Source organism: Denticeps clupeoides, chromosome 6 (assembly GCF_900700375.1).
Source record: "Denticeps clupeoides chromosome 6, fDenClu1.1, whole genome shotgun sequence".
In the NCBI taxonomy this organism is placed as follows: domain Eukaryota; kingdom Metazoa; phylum Chordata; class Actinopteri; order Clupeiformes; family Denticipitidae; genus Denticeps; species Denticeps clupeoides.
In genome coordinates this window covers 20,223,862-20,251,573 of record NC_041712.1, presented here as the reverse complement: position 1 = coordinate 20,251,573, position 27,712 = coordinate 20,223,862, and the positions used below count along the sequence as shown (strand labels likewise).

At 42.3% G+C, this 27,712-nt stretch overlaps 1 protein-coding gene across 1 annotated transcript; it reads left to right on the top strand.

Moving 5' to 3' along the window:
• Positions 1 to 829: 829 nt before the first annotated feature.
• On the top strand, positions 830 to 19,054 carry rad50 (RAD50 homolog, double strand break repair protein). The gene is made up of 26 exons (XM_028984267.1): positions 830 to 925; positions 1,908 to 2,081; positions 2,173 to 2,256; positions 2,443 to 2,594; positions 2,720 to 2,905; positions 3,179 to 3,383; positions 3,492 to 3,620; positions 4,553 to 4,718; positions 5,415 to 5,608; positions 6,159 to 6,365; positions 7,400 to 7,582; positions 7,675 to 7,832; positions 10,304 to 10,479; positions 10,656 to 10,893; positions 12,046 to 12,235; positions 12,328 to 12,454; positions 12,792 to 12,985; positions 13,653 to 13,763; positions 13,858 to 13,950; positions 14,034 to 14,147; positions 14,230 to 14,357; positions 14,760 to 14,984; positions 16,874 to 16,959; positions 17,593 to 17,735; positions 17,990 to 18,123; positions 18,745 to 19,054. The coding sequence occupies exons 2-26, from the start codon at positions 1,953 to 1,955 to the stop codon at positions 18,929 to 18,931; spliced, it is 3,939 nt and encodes a 1,312-aa protein (XP_028840100.1). The 5' UTR covers positions 830 to 925; positions 1,908 to 1,952; the 3' UTR covers positions 18,932 to 19,054.
• The last annotated feature ends 8,658 nt before the right edge of the window (positions 19,055 to 27,712 follow it).

Sequence of the window (27,712 nt, the reverse complement as noted above, 5' to 3'; positions counted from 1 at the left end):
GTGTAGTGTCAGCCCGGCTGAAAGTGACAGTGGTGCCGAGGCGGCTTCTCACAGCTTCTGAAATGCCATTCAACAGAGAGGAAGACCCACCATGTGTCAGGATGAGACAGTGAGATCTTTTAGGCAAAAATAGTCAAGATCGGTGTCTCTCATCTGTGGCACACCCACATTGGGCTGCCTCGAGGGGCTGCCATTCTGCAAATGTGAAGTGGGAGCTTCAATATATACAAAACCTATAAATATATGTATAAAAAAATATATGTTTTTTTAGTAACTGAAACGGTGATTAATGAATGTAAGAGGACCAGCTGAATCATAAATAAATATAATTGTCTGTTTGGTCAATCATATCCATTGTTTCTCAATTAATAACAATGGATATCACACACTGACAAAATTAAAATGATATTAATTAACCATAGCTTACAGAAATACTTAAATATATCAAATTTAACTGAAACCTAAGATTTATATACCCTGCAATGAGATTTATTTAGAGCAATGCTGCCCTCTTTTGTGCTTTTTCTCAAAGTCTCATGGTGTTGTCACCCATATTTCTTTAAATAAACTCAAATTCTTCATGATATCATCTCATAATCATAATAATTGAAAGGGGAATTCGATTGTATTGTTCTGTCCATGAATATGACATCAAATTGAACATATTCCCTATTTTCGTTTACAGTTTGTTTTTGGCCTGAAAAACAAGCAATCGACAGCGTGTATATAATTCATCTTGCTACTGAATCGAATTTGATATGAGTTGTGTATAACCACTGTAATAATACTCCTGCTCTGGGCTCTTGGTTGGCGCTTGCCCCCGCCCCTTTTTGCCGCGCTTGCGCAATGTGCACGGCGTGACGTCACGCAGGGCTCTCCGGGCGCCAAGTTAGCTCCAGGAAGAGTGGGCTCCCCTGCACCGCCGGTAGGCTCCTGGCGTGAACGCTAACTCAGCCCCCCTTGGTCGCGGTGTAGCGTGGGCCTCTGCGTAGTAATGTTCATTACAACTGAACGACAGCCGCGTCGGCAACTGATAATGATCGAAGTCGTGATAATGTAACGCCACGTGACGTGTTAGCCTGTCGATTATCTTGCTAGAAGTTTTAATGGCATCCTGCAGCGGGAAGTGATTTGTGGAGCACGCATGTCTGGGATAATACCAAAATCTCGTTTAGCCCCCATTAGTTTCTGTAGCTTATGTATTGAGTAGCAACGTTCTCCATTAATGGGGCTATTTAATGAACATTAATGCATTAATTGCTACATTAATGCACTGTAAATAAATGGCGGTATAAAACTCACATGATCCTGGCCTTGTTGAACAGGTGTGTGTATACAGTACAGGCCAAAAGTTTGGACACACCTTCTCATTCAATGTGTTTTCTTTATTTTCATGACCATTTACATTGGTAGATTCTCAGTGAAGGCATCAAAACTATGAATGACCACATGTGGTGTTATGTACTTAACAAAAAAAGGTGAAATAACTGAATACATGTTTTATATTGTAGTTTCTTCAAAATAGCCGCCCTTTGCTCTGATTACTGCTTTGCACTCGATTCTCTCGATGAGCTTCAAGAGGTCGTCACCTGAAATGCTTTTCCAACAGTCTTGAAGGAGTTCCCTGAGGTGTTTAGAACTTGTTGGCCCCTTTGCCTTCACTCTGCGGTCCAGCTCAACCCCAAACCATCTCGACTGGGTTCAGGTCCGGTGACTGTGGAGGCCAGGTCTCCACTTTTTGTTAAGTACATAACTCCACGTGTGTTCATTCATAGTTTTGATGCCTTCAGTGAGAATCTACCAACGTAAATTGTCATAAAAAAAAGAAAGCACACTGAATGAGAAGGTTTGCCCAAACGTTTGGCCTGTACTGTGTGTGTGTGATGTATGTATATATATTATTTAAGTTGACCCTCCTCACGACTGAGAAGACCACTACGCACCACCAAAAAATGTCTAAGATTGAGAAGATGAGTATCCTTGGAGTGCGGAGCTTTGGCGTGGAGGATAAAGACAAGCAGATCATCACCTTCTTCACACCATTAACTGTGCTGGTCGGGCCCAACGGCGCTGGCAAGACGGTATATTGAGGCTCAGCAATGGATCTGGAAAGATGTGGTCATTTAGTCGTTGTGTAACAGTGTTAAAGGTGTTGAATTTGCTCCTCCTCAGACCATCATTGAATGCCTGAAGTACATAACATCTGGCGACTTTCCACCTGGAAGTAAAGGAACTACTTTTGTCCACGACCCCAAGGTAAAACAACAGGGTGACCAGTCTGTCATTTCTTTGGATTTGCACCGATGAGAGAAGAAAAAAGAACTGCATTTGTAACCAAAGAACCATTAAGCAGCTCCATGTACTTTATGTATGTATGTATGTATGTATGTTGGTGGTTAAGTATGCTCTCTAACTTTTGGGCTCTTGACTGTGATTGGCCAGGAGGCGCATGAGACTGACGTGCGCGCCCAGATCCGTCTGCAGTTCAGGGATGTGAATGGACAGCCCCTGGCCGTGCAGCGCTCTCTGCAGTGCACACAAAAGGGTAAGAAGATGGAGTTTAAGACCCTTGAAGGAGTCATCACCAGGATAAAGTAAGTATTTATTTATTTTTAAAAAATATGTATTCTATGTATATTTCTTCTTGTTTCTTTTTTTTATTTCTTACAAATTATTTCTGCAGTTTTTTATGGTTTATTCTCCTGATTTATTTGTTCAGGCACGGGGAGAAGGTAAGCCTGAGCTCGAAATGTGCGGAGATCGATCGGGAGATGATCACAGCGCTTGGCGTCTCAAAGGCGGTTCTCAACCACGTCATCTTTTGCCACCAAGAGGAGTCTAACTGGCCCCTCAGTGAGGGGAAAGCACTTAAACAGAAGTTTGATGACATTTTCTCAGCTACAAGGTATGCTGTCATCAGTTTTTTTGGGAGTGTGTTCAATAGCATCTCTCTGAAAAGGTGAATCAATGTTCACAATTTGATGTTTAGTTTGAAGGCTGTTTTTTCAGTAATATCTGAAGCATTTTGTCAATAAGCAAAGACAAGGGCAGAAAAGTAGATATTTCATCCATTGGTAATATTTACTTGCATGAACTTGATTGTGTCTGCTTTAGTTGAACCGTCTAAGCAGGTTTTGGTTCATGTTGGCTGTATGTTCTCCGTGTGGTGACTCAACAGGTACATTAAGGTCCTGGAGACTCTGAGGCAGCTGCGCCTCAAGCAGTCCAGCATAGTCCGAGAGTGTCAGACCGAGCTTCGGTACCTGAAGCAAAACAAAGAGAAGGCCCAGGAAATCCGAAACCTCCTGGAGAGTAAAGAAGGCCAGCTGGCCGCATCTAAGGAGAGCGTCCTGGGTATCGAGAACAAGATTGAGCCTGCAGAGGTGAGTTGTCTCCATGCAACAAAGTACGTTCATAGAAGTAAGACACTTAGAATTAAGACACAAGCTTTTTTTTCACCTTTTTGCTGTCATCGTTTTTTATTTTTATAGAACCGACTAATGGAAATAGACACTAATCTTGGCAAAGTGATGAAGCTGGACAATGACATCAAGGCCCTGGATAGCAGGAAGAAGCAGATGGAGGAGGATAACAAGGAGCTAGAGGAGAAAATTGAGCAGGTAGGCTGTAATTTATAACTCGAGATGTTGTGATGGATTTACATTAGGGCACGTACACGCTCACCATATGGCCGTGAAGTCACAGGTTCAAACCCCACCTACTACATTGTGTCTCTGAGCAAGTTACATAACCCTGAGTTGCTTCACGGGGACTGTCCCTGTAACTACTGATTTTAAGTTTTGGATGAATGATTTTGACAATTGCCTAGGGAGATATGAAGTAGAAAAAACTTTCAGAAGGATTACATTCTTATTTTGGTATTTTGAAAATTGACATTGAAATAAGTTTGTAAGCCAAAAGCTGAAATGACCTCAGAACAGAACCGCATGGACCATGTCTCCCCTGCCATCTGGTCCAGCTTCTGTTCTCTCAACGTGGCCTCCAGACATTCATTCCTCCTTCCCTTCGTTTAGGAGCCTCTGTGTTTTCCCCTTCTGACAGATCTCTGGTGGTTTCAGCCCAGTCCTTCTTTTTCCACATTTGGGCCACTAAGACAGTTTCTCTCTCTTCTCCACTCATTCTTTCTCCCCTCTCCCACATTCTGTCTGACCCCCCAAATTATTTTTTCTTCTGAACAACTAATGGATGTGTTTAAGACTTTCCTCACTAACAGTCCACTGTTTGCTTTTCTTGTAACTTTAGTTGATCCTTCGGTCATTTATTCTTAGAATTTTTAACATTCAGCCAATTCAGTCAATCAAAGAAAAGCGTAGTGAAAAATGAGTGCGGGGGGAAGACATCTCTTCCTGCACATGGCAAGCATCAGTTCCTGTGATTTATGGATTTTCTGGGCAGGAGAGGGATGATGCCATCTTGTGGCGTGTTAGTTTTGTGTTGAAAACTAGCCAATCTGAAGCACAGAAACCACAAAAAACCTTCAGCAGACGCAGTAGAATCCTGAACCCTCTGAATTTACATGTGTGACCTGTAGGTGTTCCAGGGCCCAGACGATCAGCTGCAGGAGATGTATCAGAACCACCAGCGTACGGTTAGGGAGAAAGAGCGGCGGCTGACTGAGTGCCAGCGGGAGCTGGAGCGAGCCACGCGCGAGTGTCAGAGGATGAATAACGTCAAGTCGGATCTGCTGGTGGAGCAGGGTACTGCATCTGACCTGAGCACTTGCCTTTCACAAACACAATCACTTTTTTTTTAATAAGATAACTACATGGACCTGGCTGATAAGTTATATTTGTGTCATGGTTTGGCCATAGAGACTTACAATAAGCTGTTAGCAAAGCTTAGTCTATAGCAAAGGAAACTTGATCCAAGTAAACAGGGCAGTGGGTGCCCTAGCAATCCTGAACCGTCCCCACACACTGCTCCCCGGGCGCCTTTAATGGCTGCCCACTGCTTACTAAGGGTGATGGGTTGAAAGCAGAGGACACATTTCGTTGTGTACTGTGTTGTGTCACGTGTGACTTCTAGATTCTAGATAGGTCTAGATTCTCCTCATCCAAATAATGATCTCAAAGTAGGGCAGGGCCAAAAACCTTATCACGATATACTTTCCCATATCGTATGGTTTTCATGGTACTGCGTGTGTCTCCATTTGAAAGTAATGGAAATACACACACAAAAGATTTGAAAATTGCCCAAATCACCGACATTGAGCAGAATTTTTTAAATAAGCAATACCAGCCCTAACTCAAAGTAAGTTCAAACTTTAATAACCTATGACCAGAGATGGCAGAACTTTTTAGGTCTGATCAGAGTATTTACCTAGAATATGCAGTAGTTTGCCTGATCTGAGTAGACAAGACTGTGTAAATATGCTCTTATCTCCCCTCCTGAAGGCCGCCTTCAGTTGGAGGCAGATCGCCATGTCCAAAACATAAAGACCCGTGATGCTCATGTCAAGTCCCTGGCATCCTACTTGGAGCTAGACGGTTATGAGCGAACTCCCTTCAACGATCGACAGATCCAGAGCTTCCATAAGCAGGTCAAGGAGAGACAAGACCAGGAGAGCGAGACCCTCAATCAGATCACAGTGAGACCTGCTCATATTTTATTTTGTATTTACATCGAATGCTCATTAATTGCGTTTTAAGATGACACGGGTCCACACAAAGCACTGGATGTAATAAATTCTACATTCTGTTAATTTGCTTACTGACAGAATGCTATATAATAACACTCATTTCACTGGTTTAGTTGTATGCCTGTCTTCTTTATTGTCAACGTGTTTTATTTTGGGTTAAATGTCATTCTTGCATTCACGCTGTCCCATGTCTGCACTTTATTTAGCCGCACGTCGCGTAGAATCCGTAGAAACGTGGATTTATTTCACTATGTTCTGTCTGACCTGTGTGCAGCTGAAACGACAATACAGCTCACTTGAACCTGAACTTGAGTAGCTTGAATATCAGTTCCATTATATTAGCAAGATGGGGATCATTTTCGGTTTGTAACAAATGAAATCAAAAAGCTGTATGACTACATGTATATTTATTGATATGTACACTTGATTATTCTCAAGAACATAGTTGTGCCTTAAATGATACGTTAACGTTGTATTTGCTTCTCTCATCGTCCCCCAGAGGGATTTTCAGCAGAAGGAGGCGCAGAAGCAGCAGAGCATCGACGACATCCGGGATAAGAAGACGGGTCTGGAGAGGACTGTCGACCTGCAGAGGCAGCGGCAGGAGAAGAAGCAGCAGGAGCTGCGCAACCTGAAGGCAGACCTGCAGCGTCTGGACGGCTCGTCCACGCGACTGCAAGAGCTGGAGACGGAGCTCGCCAAGGCGGTGAGGACCCGGAGACTTCTGTTATCATCAGCTCAAGCTTGTATTTTTTATTTTTTTTTTTTTTGACATGTTTATTCAGTATTTACAGATAGATGTACAATCACTTTAAGGTATTGTGACTTGAATTTCACTTCAAAAATACAGAAACAACTTAAGCAATAAAAACAAGTCTATAACAAAAAGAATACACAAAAAAGAATTTAAATGATACCATAATAGAAACATGTCATTTATAACACACATATACACACACGAAAAAACCCAACAGAGCCAAGACCATTCTTTATAATTTTTTTTTTTTTTTTTTTTTTTTTTTATATATATATAGAAATAAAAATATAACCATCGCAAAACCCTAATTGGCACACAAAACCATTTCTCTCACATTTGGAGATAAGTGATCTAAAAAGGGAGACCATACATTCTGAAAGCTATTTATATTATCCCTAAGCACAGCCGCCAGCCTCTCTATACCATTGTGTGACAGAGGGGGGAGTATTTTTATCCATCTAATAAGAATACACTTTCTTGCCACAAGTAGTAATTTGTCTAATAATCTATAACTTTTGGCATCAAGTTTCAGTGAAGTTGCTTGTCTTTTAGACGAGGAATCAATCTTATTCATTAATACTGGCGTTATATGTAACCTGTGTAAAATCTTATATTGAGTCTCTCTAAGCCGGTTACAAACAAAAGTGTATCTGACACTTTTCATAGCCTCCTGCCAGTCATCGTCTATATAAACATTTCAAGCTTGTAAAATTATAGACTGTGTACTTGTAGACTGTGTTGATGTGTGAGGCTTGGCAACCTGGCAAGTTCCCATTCCATCAAGTAGGGGGCAGTATATTGTCATGCATGCTTACGATTACATTTACAGCATTTATTAGACGCCCTTTTCCAGAGCGACTTACAATCAGCAGTTACAGGGACAGTCCCCCTGGAGCAACTTGGGGTTAAGTGTCTCTTGCTCAGGGACACAATGGTAGTAAAGGATTTGAACCTGTGTGTGTATATGTCTGCATGTGCTTAAGGAACGGGAGCTGGACAGCGCTGTTCAGGGCTCCACAGTGGACCGGCTGAAAGAGGAAGTGACACAGCTGCAGAAACAGAAGGCTGAACTGGACAGAGCTCAGCGTAAGCTCGACCTGGAGATGGAGACGCTGAACACACACACCACGGCTCGCACTCAGATGGACATGCTGAAGAGGGACAAGGTGGGCCATGCTTTTGCCATTTGCTTATTGTCTTGTTGTACGAGAGCAGCCCGAATGTTGATCAGTGTGATTCTCCTTTCCTGTGTGTCCAGGTTGATAAAGAGGAGCAGGTGAGGAAGATCAAGGCACGGCACACGGATGACCTGGTGTCCCTGCTGGGCCATTTTCCCAACAAGAGACAGCTGGAGGACTGGATCTACTCCAAATCCCGCGAGATCAACGCCACCCGAGATAAACTGGGCAAGCTCAAGTGAGTAGGGGTGGGCAACATATTGATTATTCTCGATTCATCTGGGCTTGTGCCATGTGAGATGGGGTGAATAACTAAATCAAGTATAAATCTTAATGTTATTGTTAAACAGATAAAAGGGCTGCAGAATTAATCAAATTTTAATCACGATCATGATTTTGGCTTCCATGATTAAATAAGGATTATCGTTGCCGATATTAACATATTAACCAACCACCAGGGGGTGAACGAAAGCATAGACTGAGCAGCGGCCTCTTATTGTGACAGAGTGAGACATGGGGCTGTGTCAACTCCAGCAAGAAATTGTCCCTCATTTGAAATGATTGTCATTGTGAAACACGGTGCACAGTAGTAAATTTGTCCTCTGCTTTTAACCCTCACCCTTGGTGAGCAGTGGGCAGCCAGGAAAGGCACCCGGGGAGCAGTGTGTGGGGACTTCCTTAACCGCTAGGCTCCCACTGCCCCAGTATATTAAATATATATATTAAGTATTTTTATAGTGATCTGCCTTCAGTCATCTCTTAAGCCAGAAAATGTTGACAGAATGTTTTTTATCGGCAGAAATCTGAAAGCTTTGTTCACTTACTGTTTGTTTAAAATAGAAATTGCAATAAATTTTTTTTACCTAAAATAATGAATTATCATGATTACAATATTGATAAAAATAATCATGATTATTATTTTGACCCTAACAGACAACATCTACTTCACTTTCGAGGTTTGCATGCTAGTTTTGTACTGAAAGGGAAGCAGATTCACAGCGACATGTCAAAGGCCACGTGCCATTTTTGATTTAATTTAGGGTGACTCCAGCTGGATTTTTAGATTTGCCCAGGTTTTTTTTGAGCTTCCTAAACATTCACCACAACATGGATATCCTACACACCTATTCACTTCCACAAAAGGTAGCAGTATCGTATATTTGTTTAGTCACAAAATCCACAGCAAAATGAAGAATGCCTCCAACTGTGTTGGTCCACATCTCTGCCTACACTACAAAAAATCCTTTACAACAAAAAAGGTCCCATAACATCCCATAACTATGTCACTTTGTGAGATTATTTAACATTAATACGAGTTTCCCTAGCCTGTCTATGGTCCTGGAATGGCTAGAAATGCCGATTTCACCATTCTGCTCTGCTTTGACGATCAGAGAGCACCAGCTCAGACTGTTAGATCTGGAATTTGAAGTAGAAGTGAAGTGATTGTCATTGTGATATACAGCAGCACAGCACACGGTGCACACAGTGAAAGTTGTCCTCTGCATTTAATCCATTACCCTGAGTGAGCAGTGGGAGCAGTGTGTGGGGACGGGGCTATTCTCAGTATCTCCTCAGTGGCACCTTGGCGGATCGGGATTCGAACCGTCAACCTTCTGGTTACGGGGCCGCTTCCTTAACCGGTAGGCCACCACTGCCCAAAAAATATGGAGCGCTTCACGATTTTGCAAGTCATCCTTTTTAGTATATGTGCCACCATAGCAAGCAATTTATCCCATTACGACGTCATAAGGGGAAAGGTTACCTCCCCTTTCTAATGCTTTGTCTGCCGATTTCCCACTCCACCGCCTGTCATGGTTTCCAAACGAGTGAAGCATTGCATTGATTGGATGTAAAAATGAGCACTAATGTATTTTTTTAGTTCCATCACGCAAGACTCTGAAGAACCAGTGGGTTCATTTAATTTTTTCTGGAAAAATGTTGACATGACTTCCTGTCTGGGACAGACACTCTTCTTGGTGAATGGTGCTGATGACGTCTTTTCTGCGAATGCCCCCTCAATTTCTATAGGGCGCTCTCCTCCTCATCCCGCCTCTCTCCTCCTCATTAGCATTTAAAGCTACAGACAACGAAATGGCATGTCCTGGGGAAATCTCATTGTGGAACTGGTTAAAAGTGGCTGTAATTCTGCACCAAGGCTGAATTTCGCCTTCAGATACAGTATTAGGGGACCACTAAGACCCGTATAAAGCAACATTTCACTGAGAGAAAAGGTGGCTGACTAGTTAACAAATATAAGCCACTTTTCCTCAACTGCAGATCTGTGGTCCACCTGTGAACCATATTTATATTAAACTTTTCATGTAATAAAGTGTGGAATTTAGCATTTATACAGTCAATTAGAGGATATTTCAAAATATCGAGATAAATAGTGTAGATTAAGCATATCACGTTATTATTTTTATGCCATATCCTGCAGCCCTGCCAGTGAGTCTTTCAAACCTTCTTTAAAGTTAAATGTAAAATGTGTACAGACTGTCTGCTCACTCTGTATGACCTAGAAACCCAGACACTGGGGGTATAGATTGGGGGATGATTAGACTGCTGTGAAGATTGTCAGCTGTCACACTTAATATAGAAGATATTGACATTCTGGTTCTGATATTATTAGAAGACTTTTTTTTTTTTCACTCTTGGTTGCTTTAAACACTTCTTTTGTGATATCATGTTTTCATGACGCAATATTTGCAGTAAAGACCTGGCATCTGGAGAACAAATGAAGAGCCACTGTGCAGCTGAGATCCAGAAGAAGGAAGAGCGCCTGGCCAGTTATGAGGAGAAGCTCTTCAACGCCTGCGGCAGCCGGCAGCTGCAGTCCGAGCTCGTGAAGCTGCAGGAGGACCTGGAGAAGTGCTCCAAACAGAGAGGTCTCGTCTCTTTCCTTACCCGAATCTGAGAGGATCGAGTTAAAATGGCCACTGTGTGTTCAACCCCTCAGTGTTGGGCTTACATGACATTTTTTCTGGTTGTGGCAGATTGGTGAAATATTACCAATATTCAAAACATGTTGGCATTCAACATCTGTCTGTGTGTGTGTGTGTAGCCATGCTTGCAGGCGCCACCGCCGTCTACTCGCAGTTCATCAGCCAGCTGACAGAGGAGGGCGAGCCTTGCTGCCCAGTGTGCCAGCGCATGTTCCCGTCCAAGACCGACCTGGACGACGTCATCAACGACATGCAGTCCAAACTGCGTCTCGTTCCTGACAAGCTCAAGAACACCGAGCAGGACCTGCAGAGGAAGGCAAAGAGGCGGGACGACATGATCGCCCTCAAACCAGTACAGTACGTCACCCAGGACCAGTGTTCCGCTCAGTCCAGTGGGGGGCAGCGCAGAGGCTTATATTCCCACAACCTGGAAGTGCTTTGTGGACATTTAGTTCAGACATACAAATCATTTAATCATAATTTATACAAATCATGTATTAAATGTAGGACCTATGTATATTACTATACTGTTTTATATACTGTTTATATATTACTATACAGTTACTATCATGCACCTAATTGTCAGACTTTAACATCAAATATTATTTTTATATTGATTTACTGAAATATATTTTCCATTTTTCTAGCCTTTGGAGGCCAGTGGTTTACAGAGTAGAGGATTTAAGTGGTTAATCTTTTATGATCTTTTAACACCCTGCATCTGAACCTATTACTGGAACCCTTTTAATCTTGATCTTTTTGTAATCTACATGGGTTAGAATTTTCTGTCACTATGACTGATTTCTGTAAAACGAGTGCACTAAAGACAGACCGAACGTGTCCAGCACGGTGCTGTGCTCTGAATCCCATTATTTTCTTATTTTGCCTATTGAAAAGTATTAAAAAGTGTCTTCAAAAGTATAGATCTATTTTACAGTTTGTTAACTGAAATAATGAGATCTAATTATAAATTGGATTATGTGGTGGGATTGTGAGGGTGGTTATCAGAATTGGCGTTAACCAAACATAATCCATGAGTATAACACAGTTTTTCAATGTCTATGAATCCCATAAAAGCGCTGCAGTCCTGTGAAATGAGATCAGATTATTCCCCGTGTTCAATTTTATGGCTGAGATAAATTACGGATTCCTCAACATATCATAGCAATGTTAACAAAATTAACTACATGAGGACCATGTGGATGACCTTGGATTTACACCTTCAAGCACCAAATCAGCACTTCAACCAAACATCACCCGCAAAGAATTAGTGGTGGCAGTGGTGGCCTTGCGGTTAAGCGACCCCGTAATCAAGGTCCCACTGAGGTGCCACTGAGCAAAACACTGTCCCCACACACTGATCCCCTGGCACCTGTCATGGCTGCCCACTGCTCACCAAGGGTGATGGTTAAAAGCAGAGGACAAATTTCGTTTTGTGCATCATGTTCTGTGCATCATGTCCACTTTCACTTTTAAAAAGCTGTGTTTGTCTGCGACTCTCACATACAGGCAGTCCGTCATCGACCTGCAGGAGAAGGAGCTCCCAGAGCTGAGGAACAAGCTTCAGAGTGTCAACCGTGACATCGAGCGTCTCAAAGGGGAAATTGAGGAGCAGGAGACACTCCTGTCCATGCTGATGTCTGAGGAGGACACAGCCAAAGCCTGCCAGCAGGACATAGCCCTCATGGATCGTTACCAGGTAAAGATGATGATTGGATTTGATTTGAAGTAGTGTATGAGTTTTCTTTGTTTTAACTGTGTGTGTGTGTGTGTGTGTGTGTGTGTGTGTAGCTGGATCTCCAGGACATTGAGAGGAAGATTGCCCAGCAGGCCTCTAAGCTTCATGGTGTGGATCACAACCGCACCATGCAGCAGATCAGCCAGGAGAAACAGGAGACACAGCATCGGCTTGACACCAGTATGCTTTTAATTTTTTTTTTCTCGTCCTAAAGCCAAAAATATTCAGGGTGGTAGTAGCCTAGTGGGTAACACACTCGCCTATGAACCAGAAGACCCAAGTTCAAATCCCACTTACTACCATTGTGTCCCTGAGCAAGACACTTAACCCTAAGTTGCTCCAGGGGGGGACTGTCCCTGTAACTACTGATTGTAAGTCGCTCTGGATAAGGGCGTCTGATAAATGCTGTAAATGTAAATATTCTTATTATTTTGCAAAATTCAAGTATCCACAGCTAATGAGCAAACAGCTTCATAAATTGTGGGGGGAAATGATGAGCACTGCTCTGTCACTAAAGCTAGCAGTAAAATGGAGCTGAAGCGCAAACTGATCCAGGACCAGCAGGAGCAGATCCAAACTCTTAAGAGCGGCGTGAACGAGATCCGTGCCGAGAAGCTGGAGATCAGCAGCAACATGCAGAGGCGGCAGCAGCTGGAGGAGCAGTGTGTGGAGATCAGCTCTGAAATCCAGGTCCTGCACAGAGAGATACAGGTACTGTACGTCCACCTCGTTTTATTCTTTTTCTCTCATAATTCAATAATCTATTGTCCAATCATGAGAAAGGGATTAGCACAGCGCCCAGTGCACACAGTGCAGTGTGGTCTCTGCATTTAACCCGTCCCCTGAGGGAGCAGCGGGCAGCCATGAAAAGCACCCAGGGAGCAGTGTGTGGGGACGGTACATATACAGTCCCAACCAGTCCCAGTCATATGTAGTATTCTAATAATATGAAAAACTGAATTTCTGATTTGTAATCTTTTTTCTGATTTAATATTTTGTATTAAACTACAGTACAAATACAAACTGCCTGGCAACCATTACGAAACACACCATTCCGTTTTAAAACAGTATTAAATTACATTTCTGTGTTTGCTGGTGTTGTAGATGGGTTAATGCATAAAGCAGGACAAATTCTAATGATTTCTTTGATGAGCATCATGCTTGTTAAAGCTGTGAGGCTGCATATTACTGAACACCCCTCACTCAACCATCCCTCTCCAAGAATTTATTCTAGTATTCTGAGGGTAGCTTGTATCCAGCTGCCACCTCTGCTGCTAACATGATGTGGGGCTTTGTGTGGGGACTTCTGGGGCTCCCAACATTGGTGAAAGTCCACAGATGGAGTCACTGACAGCCGCATTCGGGTTTGTTCCTGCAGGAGGCGAAGGAGCAGGTCTCTCCCCTGGCAGCAGCTCTGGAGAGACAGCAGCAGGAAAAGCTGGAGCTGATATCACGCCACTCACAGAAACACAACGAGGGGCAGGAGAAGGTGGAGAGCTTGTACACACACTCACACAAACACAATGAATAAAAATTAAACATGATGATTATGTAATGCACGTTGACACAACCTTTTCTCTCAGATTAATGCAATAAAAGACAGGCTGAAAAACATAACTTCCTTTGAACGAGAGATCCAGAAGTATACTGAAGAGGGCAAAGAGGAGTATAAAGAGGTAATAACTGTCTGCCATGCCCCAGTTTAAAAAGCACTACAAGTCTCTTATATAAAACATGGACGTGACTGTTCTCTTTATAGCAAAAAGAAGCAGAACTCAAGGACACAGAGTCGCGTCTCTATGAGGCTGAGAAACACAGAGAGAAGATCAACAAAGACATGGGCAACATCAGACAAGATATAGACACTCAGAAGGTGACAATATTGCACCAGACCCAATTAACACTGTGAAAACTTTGTTAGCAGATGAATTGATACACCTGGGCTTGTTGGGTAGGTTCAGGAGCGCTGGCTGCAGGATAACCTGACCTTGAGGAAGCGGGTTGAGGAACTGAAAGAGGTGGCAAAGAAACGTGACGTCCTTCTGAAGGAGATGGGCAACATGCAGGTTATGCAGCTACGCAAGTAAGATTGGCAGCTTTTAAGAGGAATCATGCAGATTAAGTTACAAAATTTAATTTTATACATACAAAACTGCGTTTGGAGTAACTTTTTGGGTGAAATTGAGATATATGTCAAACGAAAACTTTCTGGCAATAGTGTAATAAGTGGAATAATGGCATTACACTGAACACATAAGCAGTTAGTACCTAAATGTTCTTTTATTATTTATTTTTAAATGTATTTTTTTAACTAAAAATGTTGTAAACAGTTGTACGTGTTTTTTTTTTGTTTTTTTTTTATCTCCTGTAAAAAAAAAAAAAAAATTCTCATGTCATTTGGTGTAAATCTGCATTTTCTGTATAAAAAATAAGCATTGACTTATTTTGTTAGACTCCCGTAATGCAGATGCATTCATGTTTTCAGTGAGCGCAGGAGCTTGGAGAACAACCTGGAGGATCTGAAGAGGAACCGCAGCGTGGCACTGGGCCGGCAGAAGGGCTTTGAGGAGGAGATCATCCGCTGCCAGAAGGAGCTGCGCGAGGACCAGTACTGCAAGGCAGAAGAGCGTTTCAGGGACAAGATGATTGTCATGAGGACAACCGAGCTCGCCAATAAAGACCTAGATATCTACTACAAAGCTCTTGACCAGTGAGTAGAACGTGCTTTATGCCTCCTCCTTTGAATCCGCCATGGTAGCGTAGCATTGGCATCTGTCTGTATTGGCACTTACCATAATTTGGCATTTGGACCATCACTTTTTTTTTTCCAAGAAATGCGTCTGCCATGGGTGTCACAAGCCTTGAATATAGACAATGACAAAAAGTTACGCCCTGCAGGCCTTATCGAAGAGCTCACATCAGCAATGACACAGGCGTTTTCCTGCCGTCACTCAATAGTGACTGGTGGGGACTTCCAGCGTCCAACGTCATGAGCTGTTCAGCTATGGGTAACTCAACAAACCTGTGGTATTGCCCATGCTCAGCCAACACTGCATTTTGCTTGACCCTGGGCCAATGTGAAAAATCCTTTCTTTCTCTGACCGAGCTCAATTTGTTTAGACTTGCCGCGAAGTTTAATGCCATTTTCAGTTGCCTGAATCTTTGCAATGGCCGGTTCCAGGCTACAATATTGTTCCTTAAGTATGGTCTGCAAATTTTTGGGTATGTATTGATTACTTCACACCCTTCAACTGCACTTGGTGTGATATGCTGTTTTGGCTACTAAAATTCCACTGCTAATGTACTAAAGCACATGTGATGGATTCAAAGAAAATTTTGCTTTAATTGTCATTTAATAACTTTATATGTCCTGTGTCTTGTTATTCAGATTAATATCTGAATACAAATCATTTCAGAACCCAAAGACTGTCAAAGACAGTTTTTCACAGGCATCAATTCAGTAGCCGAAGCATGGAGAAATAGTTGTATTGAAGCAGAATTTTTATCACAACTGTGTTACGTTGTTCCCTTTGTTCTTTGTTCCCACAGAGGCTAAGTCTTATCATAGTCTGATATCCTAATGAATCGGTGTAAAGTGACTGGTACATTAATGCACTTTATTAATTCTGTGTCAAATCAAAACTAGATGGCAATCTGACATAAACGATTCTCAAAGGAAGTGGCAACCCTTGTCACAGTCCATGTGCTGTTGGAGATTAACATCATTAGATGCCTCAGCAGAGCAGTCTGCATGAGCAATAGAGGTTGCATGGTCTACTTTTCACTGTTCGAACCTTGGAATGCATGAGATAAGGCTGAGTCACCTGCTCCAATCATGACTGACTATGAGTACAAAAGTTCGCCACATTTATACTTAAATGGAAATCTTCCAAACCCTTTCAATGAGGTGAAATCGATATGGGAATGGATGAAATGCATCTGGCAAGACTGACCTGCGTTACATTTTTTTTGGATGCCAAATTTTATGCCATACCTTAGTTTTAATTCTTCATTTATTTCTTTAATTTTGCTGTTTCTAAGCAACAGCATCCAGGCAGCAGTCTTAATGCAACATTGCAACCATGAATATGTAATAATTGGACAGTCCCGTCCAATCATGCCCTTTGCAACTGCAAATTGGACTACAAGTTAAACTTAAGTCGCGTTATGTCACCGCGCTGACGTCTTAAAGATCTGAGGGTATGCCATCACATCATGATGGGGAAAGAAAATGAATAGCTTGCTAATTTGGGAGAAAGCGAGACTTTTGCGCATGCATTTCTTCTTATCAGCCAAGTGAGGTGAGCGCTGCTTCGCAGAATGATGCGTATCACTTCTCGCTGCTCTCTATATAGCCATCTGATTGAAGGAGGTTTCGCTCAGACGACTGTATTCAAATACATTTTCTATCTCACGTTTATATCAGAGACTAACAGGCAAATCTAGATATTCTTTGGTTTTCTGTTGTGGAGTGAATTAAATGCTTCACCCTCTCGAGCATCCAGTTTGCGTCAAAAAGTAGAATGGGCAAAGAAAATGCTGTGTGCACTGCGTTTGGCTTTATCATCCATTTAAGGCAATGTTCACATTTGTGTGCAGGACGATCATGAGGTTTCACAGCCTGAAGATGGAGGAGATTAATAAAATCATCCGGGACCTGTGGCGTAGCACGTACCGAGGACAAGGTCTGAATATATGCCTCATATTGTGGCTCGACACAGACCGATACACAGCAATGCACACTTTTAAGAGTAATGATTTGTGAAATAATTGGAGAGAAGTATAGTGCAATCATAAAAGAAAAATATATATGCATATACACACTAAACTATACTAACTAAAACTAAAGCTTAAATACTGTATAGGTTATCTTAAAAGTAAACCTTTTCTGTACAATGAACAGGCCGAACAGGACATAACTGGACAAAATCATGTAGGATCCTTGTGAGTGGATATGTTGGATATTTAAAACAAGACAAACATGTGCAAAATGTGTAGCAATGTGCAAAAAGAGCAGAGATATGCAAAATGAATTGAGATGTGCAAAAAAATAGGTGCATAAGGCTTGAAGTGCATTGTTGTTGAGTTTATCAGGTTTTTGGTCTGGACTTATTTTAGCACATAACAGCAGCAATTAATTACAGTTATTGCTAATGCAAAACCAAATAAATAAAACTTAAATGAGATCAAGGACTTTTTGTAAATTCTGGACAGATAGAGGGAAGTTAGATAACGCATTCTCCATCAGTGCAGCATTACCTCCCTTGCCATGCTTGTTCACACTAAGACATGACACCTATCGATATTGATATGAACAGATATAGAGTATGTGGAGATCCGGTCCGACGTGGATGAGAACGCATCTGCGGGGGTGAAGAGGCGCACCTATAACTATCGTGTTGTGATGGTGAAAGGTGATACTGCACTGGACATGAGGGGGCGCTGCAGTGCAGGCCAGAAGGTAAGTAGGGAGCAGTTGACTCGAGGTTTTTCTCATTATTCCACTTATTAAAATAATATGGAATATGTCCCGTGAGCAAAGACAAATATGGAACAAAGACAAATATGATTGAAGACAATAATACAATGAAACATTGAAGAAGATAATGAATAAATAAAAAGAATAACAAGTACGGATTACGTGAAGTCTTATGGACCCTTCAGGAGCAGGAGAGCTTTAGTTCTTGCATATCTTGATTTCTTCTCTTTTGGCAGGTCCTGGCTTCTCTAATCATCCGGCTGGCTCTTGCAGAGACTTTCTGTCTTAACTGTGGTATTCTAGCCCTGGATGAGCCCACAACCAACCTGGACCGTGAGAACATTGAGTCTCTGGCCCATGCCCTTGTGGAGTACGTACTCACTTCTTATGTGGTTATGTGGTCACTTATATGTAGAACTGGGCCTAATTGTCTCCTATACTGTGTTAGTAGTATTATGAATTACTTGTGCACTTATTAATTAATAGAATTCATAAGTGCATATGGAACAAGTGCATTTTAGCTAATACCTCAAATCAAATGTCTTCTAAATTTAAATTCAAGTCTGTTTGAAAGTCAAAAACATGGTGCAAGGATGCTCTAATGAAGGACCACTGATCTGCTTTTTGAGCAATGTTCTGCTTGGAAACCTCGGAAGTCGAGCTGCACAGCAAAAATGATTTAACGAATGGTTTGAGGAGCACAGCAACGAGTTTGAGATGTGGAATTGGCCACCAAATGCTCCAGATCTCATTCCTGCTGGAAAAATATTTCTGATTCTTGGAGGAATCACCTCGCAACCTACAGACTTAAAGGATCTGCTGCTGACTGCTTGGTTCCAGATAGCACAGCATCCCTTCAGAGGTCTAGTGCAATCCATGTGCTGGGCAGTCTGGAGTGTTCCAACAGCAAAGGGGGGGACCTGCTCGGTTTTTAGATGTTATGGCGGTTCGATGTACGATTGATTTAGTAATTCATATTTTGAACCAACAGGATTATCAAAAGTCGCTCAAGACAGCGCAACTTCCAGCTCCTCATCATCACCCACGATGAAGACTTTGTGGAGCTCCTGGGACGCTCCAACTACGTGGAGCACTTCTACAGGATCAAGAAGAACATAGACCAGTGTTCAGAGATCACCAGGTGCAGCATATCCTCCCTCAACACCTACCTGCACTGAAGATCGAGGCACAAACTACCTGCCTGCCATTTCATCGTTTCACTTTAAGTGTTTCACTATTCATTTCACCGTTCAACATTTTCCCTGTTGCCATTTTTTCAATAAAACTAAAATGTATCTTCAGTGTGTGACATTTGTATGTCAGAACTATAAGGTTATGGAGGCTTAAAACTAGACAAAACGCTGAATCTTCTAGGTGAGCCATTCAAATGACCATCATAACTGCATAATTCCGGTGTTCAGAGAAATGACTTTAGTCTTTTATCAACCACATCTCAGTCCCCACAAATGCATGCTATACATGGAGAGGATGCCATAAGTGCTGACACAGAACAACCCTCAGAGGAAGTTCTGATCAGTATATAAAGGGCAGCTGGAGGAGGAGAGGACCAAAATCTGCCAGCCCGTCCTACACCTTGTAACAGAACGTGGCGAGATGAAGACTCTGTGCCTCGTTGCGCTTGTGGTTGTGACTGTCTACAGCTTCCCTGCCGATAAGAACGTCATACAATTAAAGGAGCTTGTCGACACCTTGGACAAACTGATTAGCAAGGTGAGGAACCCCCGTCTCTTCCCAGCTTCTGCACGCTACCTTCAGCTATCAATGTGGTAAAGGATGGTAAGATAGTTATATAAATGGGTGGTAGTAACCTAGTGGGTATTACACTCGCCTATGAACCAGAAGACCCAGGTTCAAATCCCACTTACTACCATTGTGTCCCTGAGCAAGACACTTAACCCTAAGTTGCTCCAGGGGGGGGGACTGTCCCCTGTAACTACTGATTGTAAGTCGCTCTGGATAAGGGCGTCCGATTAATGCTGTAAATGTCAAATGAAGGACGTGTGTTGTTTTAGGTTGGTGAGGATCCTTTTGTGGTCCATCTGAAAGAGAAAGAGGAACACGGAGCCAAGTGCGAGGTAAGATGCTTCTGATGCTACTACACTCTCTTTTGTCGTTGGAATAATTAACAAAGTAAGAGAAATTCCAATTGCGCCTATTGACCTTATTATCCAAATATGCAGAGGTTTTTTATGTGAAAATGCCTGCTATTGTGAAGGTTTTCAGTCAAGCATCTGATGGGCTTTTTACTGACCAGGAGGTCTTGTTTTTTTAGGTAAAGACTTTCTGCAAAGCACAAAAGATCCTGAGCAAGCACATCAAGGAGTCCAAAGCACACGAGCATAAGGATAAACTGTCTCTTCATTTAGACAGTTACACCAATAAGGATAAGGTGAGGAATTTTAATAAAACTCAACCTGTTCTTATGTGCATTAGGGAAGTACAATGAAAAAAAAACGTCGGTAATGCCGGTTTCACTGACCATGTGCAATTCACTGTTTAATCTCAGAAAATCTGTGAAACTGTGCGCCTGGAGGAAGATGCAGAGGAGTATCGTCTGAAAGACTTCCTGAAGGACCTACGCAACTGTGCCACGAGTGAACTCGGTAGCCTTTAAAATTGCCAAGAACTGAAACCAGAGCATGTTTTTTTTTTTTTTCCTTTATCTTAACTTATGGAAGATGATATTTATATTTTGAATGAATGAATGTGACATTTGCATAGAAATCTATTGTATATTTTGGATCCCGGTAATAAAAGATTACTTTTGGGACAATCTGTGATATTTTTGTGCCCGTCAGCGTGTGCAGGGCATGCTCGTTTCTCTGGTACTTTCCAGCCTCTTCTCGCACGCTGCATACAGCATGGCTCCACTCGGCGATGGGGGTAATTAAACTAATTGGCAGAGTGAACACACACCTGCGGTTTGTGGGGTGTGACGGAGTGAAACGATCCAACTGACGTCGTGCCCTGATCAGGTGACCAGCTGTGGTCAAAGGGGCCAACAGTCACAGTGGAATGTCTCTACATGGTTTATTAGTGTTTTTTTTATTATACAGGTTCAAACCATAGACGAATGATTGATAACATATTTTTAAAAATAGAAACTATGCATGTGTTTTTGTTATGCTAAATATTATCCAATATTTCGGAGTGTCTTTCACTTTTATTTTTTCTTGTCAGGCTCATTCTCTTCCTTGCCCCATTGGCTAATTCAGATACACCAGAATTTGAATTATTCACGAAGATGCTAAATTATTTAGTTATTTGGGTTAATATTTTATAATGACCAAAGCAAATCAGGGTTTTGCTTGATGTTTCCTGGGGTGCTGTGTGACAGACTGCCACTAGGTGCGTTGACAACCATGATTTCCTTTGATATTTTCAGATGCATAAATAATGAGTCAATTAAAGGCCTAATTACTGGAATATGCGAAAAATAGATTGGGATTAAATATTTTTTGCAGGTATTGCGTGTAATGATAACAATAAAAAACTGTAACTAGTTGCGCTCAAATTTTTTGTGTTAATTAATCATTAATTACACGCAAAGGTATGTGGTTGAAGGCTGACTTTCTGCTTGATAAATAGAAATACTGCTTACACTTCATGAGCCACAGGGGTCTCAGGAAGAAATATGCAAATGATCTGCGGCCCCAAGGCCCAGCAAGCTGGCCCTGATCTGAACTTGTATGTGTGAGGGGTCCCCCGATTTCACATCAGCAGCATCGGAACACGTCCTTTAAAAGGTCTCCTCATTGATCTTTGGAGTTCTGGCAATTTGTAAGGCAGCCCCATCCTTTTTATAAGCCAAGGCCTCCTTTATTGTGACTTGGGGGCTCTTTTGGCCCTGGGGCGTTCTCCCGGCACCGGGTAGGGGGTTGGGGGGGGCAACATGACAGCAGCTGCTGGGGGGGAGTGGCGGTGCTTCTGCGGGTCTCTGCGGACCGCCATGCTTTTCATGTCTCCTCAGAAAAGAGCCCACAAAGCACGGAAAGGCCTGCGCCGGAGACGGCGAAAGAGCGGTGCGGCTCTCCTCCGCCCCAGTCTGCAGGCTCTCGACGGGCTCCTCCTGTCAGCAGGCCTCAGCATCAACCCCGCCCCCCTGCGCTGACACTAACACCCACCTGATGTGATGGATTTCGAAAGGTGGAAACAGTGCAGTGAGGTACAATGATGAAGAGTGCCCTTTCTAACCAGGTTTCGCACACGTGCCCACTCACACACACACACACACACATACATATATACCCCAATAACAACTTATTGTTTAGCTTAAAGTTTACCCACAATAAAACAATGTAATGCTTTAACTTATCAAGGGGCAAAACAGAATTGACCAGAAGCGGTAAATTCGATCATAATTTTGGTCTATTTTAATTTTGGGGTATTCTGATAGATTGAAACTCAATATGGTGCAATTTATTTGCTCATGTTGAATATGTATTTACTTCTCTTCCCCTGGAAGACGCACCTGGGAAAGACCGGGTCAAGGTCACAGGTCTCCACGTGACGACCTTACAGTACGCACGACACAAAATAAAAATGCCTTCAACTGTGTGAAATGAGCGAGAAATGTGTTTCTTTTTCATAGTACAACACGCTGTTGTTTTAAAGAACCAAGAATTAGTCACAATTAGTTTAATATATCACACTATATCATACTAATAGTCGTATATTGGCAGTTTGCTTACATAGAAAATGTATAAAACTGTTGGAGTTACTAGTCATTATTACAGAAAGTAGCCTGTGTAATGTGTGAGATGCTAACACCTTATTCCGGTCTCCCATTGCTTAGTAGAGCAGGAGTAAACGTGTAGTGAACCTGGTTAACTCATTAACCTGCTGCACCGTCCAGGAGAGCGCCACCATCCCGAAACAGCCAGGTCATGTCTCTCCCCTTATCGCAAGTGCGTTTTGGTGAAAGTAAAATTCACTTCAAATAATCAAACCTGTCAGCAAAGGCGGTTCTGCAGCCTCTGCCCAGATTTTGTTCAGATTAGAAGTATGGACATCAAATATACGTTCATGGAATGTGGTGGGAAGATGAACATGCATAAACAAGCCTTTTTCGTTTTTTCACAGGCATGAATGCAGAGTCAGAAAGCGAGAAGTTCCTGCTACTGAAATGTAGACCAGGCTGGAGACTTGGTTTGGTGAGATGACCTGGCCCACATGCATAATACAGCAGCAACTCAAGAGCCAAGTAGCCACACATCTGCCCAAGCTTGGAAGTTGATGGAAGTGAACGTGCTGTGGCCTGTTGACGAGTTTGCGGATGAATATGTCTTCTGTGCATCTAAAGCAACGCTTTGCAACCTCCATTAAGTTCTCTAGGATGGACATGGATGAAGTGGGGGTAATAAAATTAGCCTTCAGTAAACCTATTGTGTGTTGATGGAATTTTAAATATTATGGGAATTAAATTACTTTTTATAAAGCTAAAAAGGCTAACATTTTGTGCCAAATCTCTGTCCAGGATATATTCCAGTATATTCTTCTTCCCCACTTCATCAGCGAGTCAAGTGGGACCGTCTGTTGACACTGAAGTGGGGATTTCACTCCTTACCAACCTTTCCACCATTCATGTTGACCTTGACATCATTTGCTCTTATCTCGTCTTCATTTTACTTCTTTAAGGTGATTCAGAAGCCAGTGCTATAACCTGATATCATGCTCCTCCTCCTCTTACTCCAGCTCCTCCCGTTAGGTGTCGCCACATCAGATGGTTGTCCGCACGATTGATCTGGCAAACGTCTTATTGCCGAATGCCTTTCCTAATACAACCCTCCCCATTAACCAGGGTTTGGGACCGGCACCAAGAAATACACTAACACATGCATCCCCAGTGGATGGATTATAACCTGGTAGCAGGTCCGAGAATGAAGATGGAACAAGAACATTAGCATCCTAACCCTTACAAACTGCTTGACAGTAAATAATGAGGAACAATAGAAAATTGGAGTTTAGTTCATTTTGGTTAAGTCGAGGTGCTTGGGTTTTTTTGCCCTCAGCCTTGGAGAGGAAATAGAAATTGGATGCATCATTGAGCAGAATTTGTGTGTGTTAACCCCGTATCAGGCTACCTTCTGAAACCTGAGGAGGTTGTCCGCATGTTAGTTATCCATCTGAATGAAGACAATTCGTCTACTCTTCCATCCTTCTCTTCTTCGTATGGCAAGAAGAAGATGGATTGGAGAGGAAAAACCTTTTTTTTCCATTCTAGTCTAGTTAGTCACTTGAAGCCTTTGTTTCGTTATAAAGTAAATGTTTCATTTTTCAACCCTCCTAAAGCTTTGCATATCAGGACAACCATTACGGTACGTTATGGCAGATGCACCGTGTCAGACAGGGAGAGGGAGAGCACAGAAGATCACTGGTGGACATTTACACCTCCCGGTGCCTCGGCAGAGAGCTCCCACCCTGCCTTTCATCTGTTTGACCTGTTGCCCTCAGGTGCATCACAACAATGACAAACCAACTTTTTTCCCCAACTATCCATAACCACACTAAAGTCACACCTGCACTGACTTCCTTCTGTCCTCCAGCTGTGAAATATTAATAAAAATGTAATATCTGTATACTGTGCAATACCCAACAACCACTACTCAAAGTGAAGTGATTGCCACATGTGATACACAGCAGCACAGCACACGGTGTACACAGTGAAATGTGTCCTCTGCATTTAACCCATCACCCTGAGTGAGCAGTGGGCAGCCATGACAGGCGCCCGGGGAGCAGTGTGTGGGGACAGTGCTTTGCTCAGTGGCTCCTCAGTGGCACCTTGGCGGATCGGGATTCGAACCGTCAACCTGCTGACTACGGGGCCGCTTCCTTAACCGCTAGGCCGCCACTGCCCTACTCACATGTTCATCATTACTGTGAAATACTTTTGAAACAATTTGCAATAATCCAGTGTGCAACCCACACTCATCCGTATTTAATTCTTTCCATATGTATACAGCGCTGTCATTTTCTAATTTCTGACACCTTGTTGTATTTTGTATTTTTTGATATTATTTTCTAGCGTACATGTCTGCACAGAGGGAGCTGCTTTTAATCTGATTGTACCTGCGTTTAGTGACAATAAAAGCCATTCTATTCACTTCTACCCTGGATTCCACAGCCCTTTCAACTGGTCCTTCCATTGTGCAGAATAAAGAAACGAGAGGGGAAAAAAAAAAAAAGAGTACTGCTCCAGGTTCCGCACCTGAAGAACATTCTCAGCGGGGAGCGAGGAGGACCGAAATGGCTCGGCCCATGGTGACGATGACGAAGATAGGAGGGGACTAATAAAGGGCTCGGGCCGCCGTCTGCTTCTGCAAAGACCGCGTCCTCGTTCATAGCTGCCGGCGGTCTATGAATAATTGAGACCGCGGCGTCTTGGCTCCGCCATCCCTTTGCTCTCCCCTCAGCCGGAGTGGAGGCACCCGGGCTGAAATGTGAAGAGAGGGGGTGAAGATTACACATCACGCCCATCCCCATTCTGTCAAAATTCCTCCTCGCCCGCCACCCATGCATGAAAACACCCCAAATATCCACATGCAACACCTACGGATGGGGGCAGGTCGGCCGCCACATTGTTTCATCGGGGCCTGAAATATTTATCCATGAAACACCCGGGAGTTGAAGAGCTCTGGGCCGACGTCACTCTGAAAATGCAGGATTATTGTTCGCTCCGTCTCCAGTTATTTCTGTCCGGGCACCTTTACCCTTTGCTGACGTCGGGAAACTATTCCTTCAGAATTCCTAACGTGTCTTTTTTTTTTTTTTTTTTTTTTTGTTAAATAAATTTGACTTCAAGATTATAGAAAGCAACAGAATGGAAATAAGGAGAGTGAATTCTGATTGGCCCGATAGGCCTTATCAGGGCTCTTAGTTTTTTGACTCACAATCTATGGAAACCGAATGAGAATTCCTGGTGTCTTCTCCTTGTAAGTCACTTTGAATAAAAGCGTCTGCCAGGTAAAGTAAAGTAGAGTAAAAGTAAAGATTGGCTGATTGAGCCATGAGCTGCACCGTGGCCAGCAGACAATACAGCACAGTATCTCTCCAGATTTAACAGGCTACTTATAGTATATCTATTAGGATTCCCGCTACTGTTTTTACTGTTTTTTTTTTGTACGTTTTAACATACAGTTTCAGAGTAGTGAAACTTATCTTCCTAACAGTCTCAGGGAGGGTAAAAACACACAAATGAACCCATCCACTGTCAGCGACCCCAACCCTTCATTTAACCGTCACCCTTGGTGAGCAGCGGGCAGCCATGACAGGCGCCCGGGGAGCAGTGTGTGGGGACGGTGCCTTGATCAAGGAGGCACCTTGCCAGCTCGGGATTCGAACCCGCAAATATAACCAGAAGTCTGACTCCTTACCCGCTAGGCCACCACTACCACCACTGATGAAAAAGTTAAAGTTAAAATTATTTGGTTGATACGCTACCAGTCTAAAGTTTGGACGCTCCTAATCTTTGGCGTTATGGAGAGTAAGATGGAAGCCGTTTTGAAACATATTTAGTATTTGTTCTATCAGGAGAAAATGAAGTATGTTCAGAGTCGCCTCATTTTACCTTCATGGCGGTTTTGTTCACTACTGTCATCATCAAAAGGCACTTCAGGAGACGCTCATTAACTCGAGAGAATGGTTTCGGCATAAACCTTCAGGACTGCTGGAAACCGTCCCCGTTGTCCAACTTAAGGTGGTGGAGAGAAGCCAAGAGTGTGAAATGATGCCGTCACAGAAAAAGCGCCATGATGTTCAACTTTTTGTCTTGTTTGTTATATAAAATATGTACACATACATAATTTAAAAAAAATTATACATATGCTTTAAATACACTCATCCATTATTTCAAGATTATTTATTTGTATAGTGAACTTTTTTATTTATATATATTGTCGGCATGGTCTTTATGCTATTCATATCTTGTACTGTTCACTTTCTGATGTAAATTACCCACTTGTGGGAGTAATAAAGGGTCATCTTATCTTATATTATCTCATCTTATTTTATCTTTTCTTATATTATCTAATTTCATCTTATCTTATCTCATCTCACCTCAAATCATTTTATCTTAATCTCACATCACCTTATCTCATTTTATCTTATATTATCTTTTGTATATTATATAACCTCAGATGTGTTCTATAATGGTGTGTCCACATTTTTGACTGGTAGTGTAACAACTAATGAATGATCTCATACAAGCATAGACACATCATGACTCTATTTGATGAAAAGAGAGAAAAGTTAAATCAATATTTGATCAATCTTGGCGGGTTTTGTTACATTCACATCTTAAATGGCTGTATGGCTGAAATGATAACGAAGCTCTTGACGACTCATCTTGACTTTTTGTTGATGTGCTGCTAGGCAACCATAGCTTTTAATCAGCTGTGACTAAGGTGTATGAGCATTTAACGAGTGTCTTCGTGTTTAATACTGCTCCATTTACTGTCAATCATTTTTTATGACATTATGACAACAACCAAACGGACCCGTTGTTGGTAAATGTTATAACACCTGTCGATTTATATTAATCGGCGCTATAAATGAATAATTCAGGCTCCACGCGGCCGGCTGTTATGATATCAATACAGGGGGCATCACTGCGATCAATAATTCACGGCAGCGACAGGCAGAAACCCGAGCGGCCACCCGATCCGTCGTTTCACGCTCCTGTCGTCCCTTCTGCTCTTTCATCAGATGTTTCAAGTATTATATGTTGGTTAAAAAAAAAATTATCCGAGAAATGATTTATTACAAAACGGTTTAAAATGTCTGACGGTCCCTATGGTGATTAAATGAGAAATATTCGGTGTTTAAGCCCGAACGAATAAATTGAGGAACAGAAAGCAAGAACCTATATTAATGGTGATAAAAAATAATTCACCAATTTTTTAACATAATACGAATTAAACGTGAAATTATAAAAAATAAAA

Coding starts and splice junctions, on each gene's coding strand:
- rad50 (XM_028984267.1), top strand. CDS start 1,953: ATGTCTAAGATTGAGAAGATGAGTATCCTTGGAGTGCGGAGCTTTGGC. Junction 7,833..10,303: donor GATAAACTGGGCAAGCTCAA/GTGAGTAGGGGT, acceptor CAATATTTGCAG/TAAAGACCTGGCATCTGGAG. Junction 17,736..17,989: donor GCTGCAGTGCAGGCCAGAAG/GTAAGTAGGGAG, acceptor CTCTTTTGGCAG/GTCCTGGCTTCTCTAATCAT.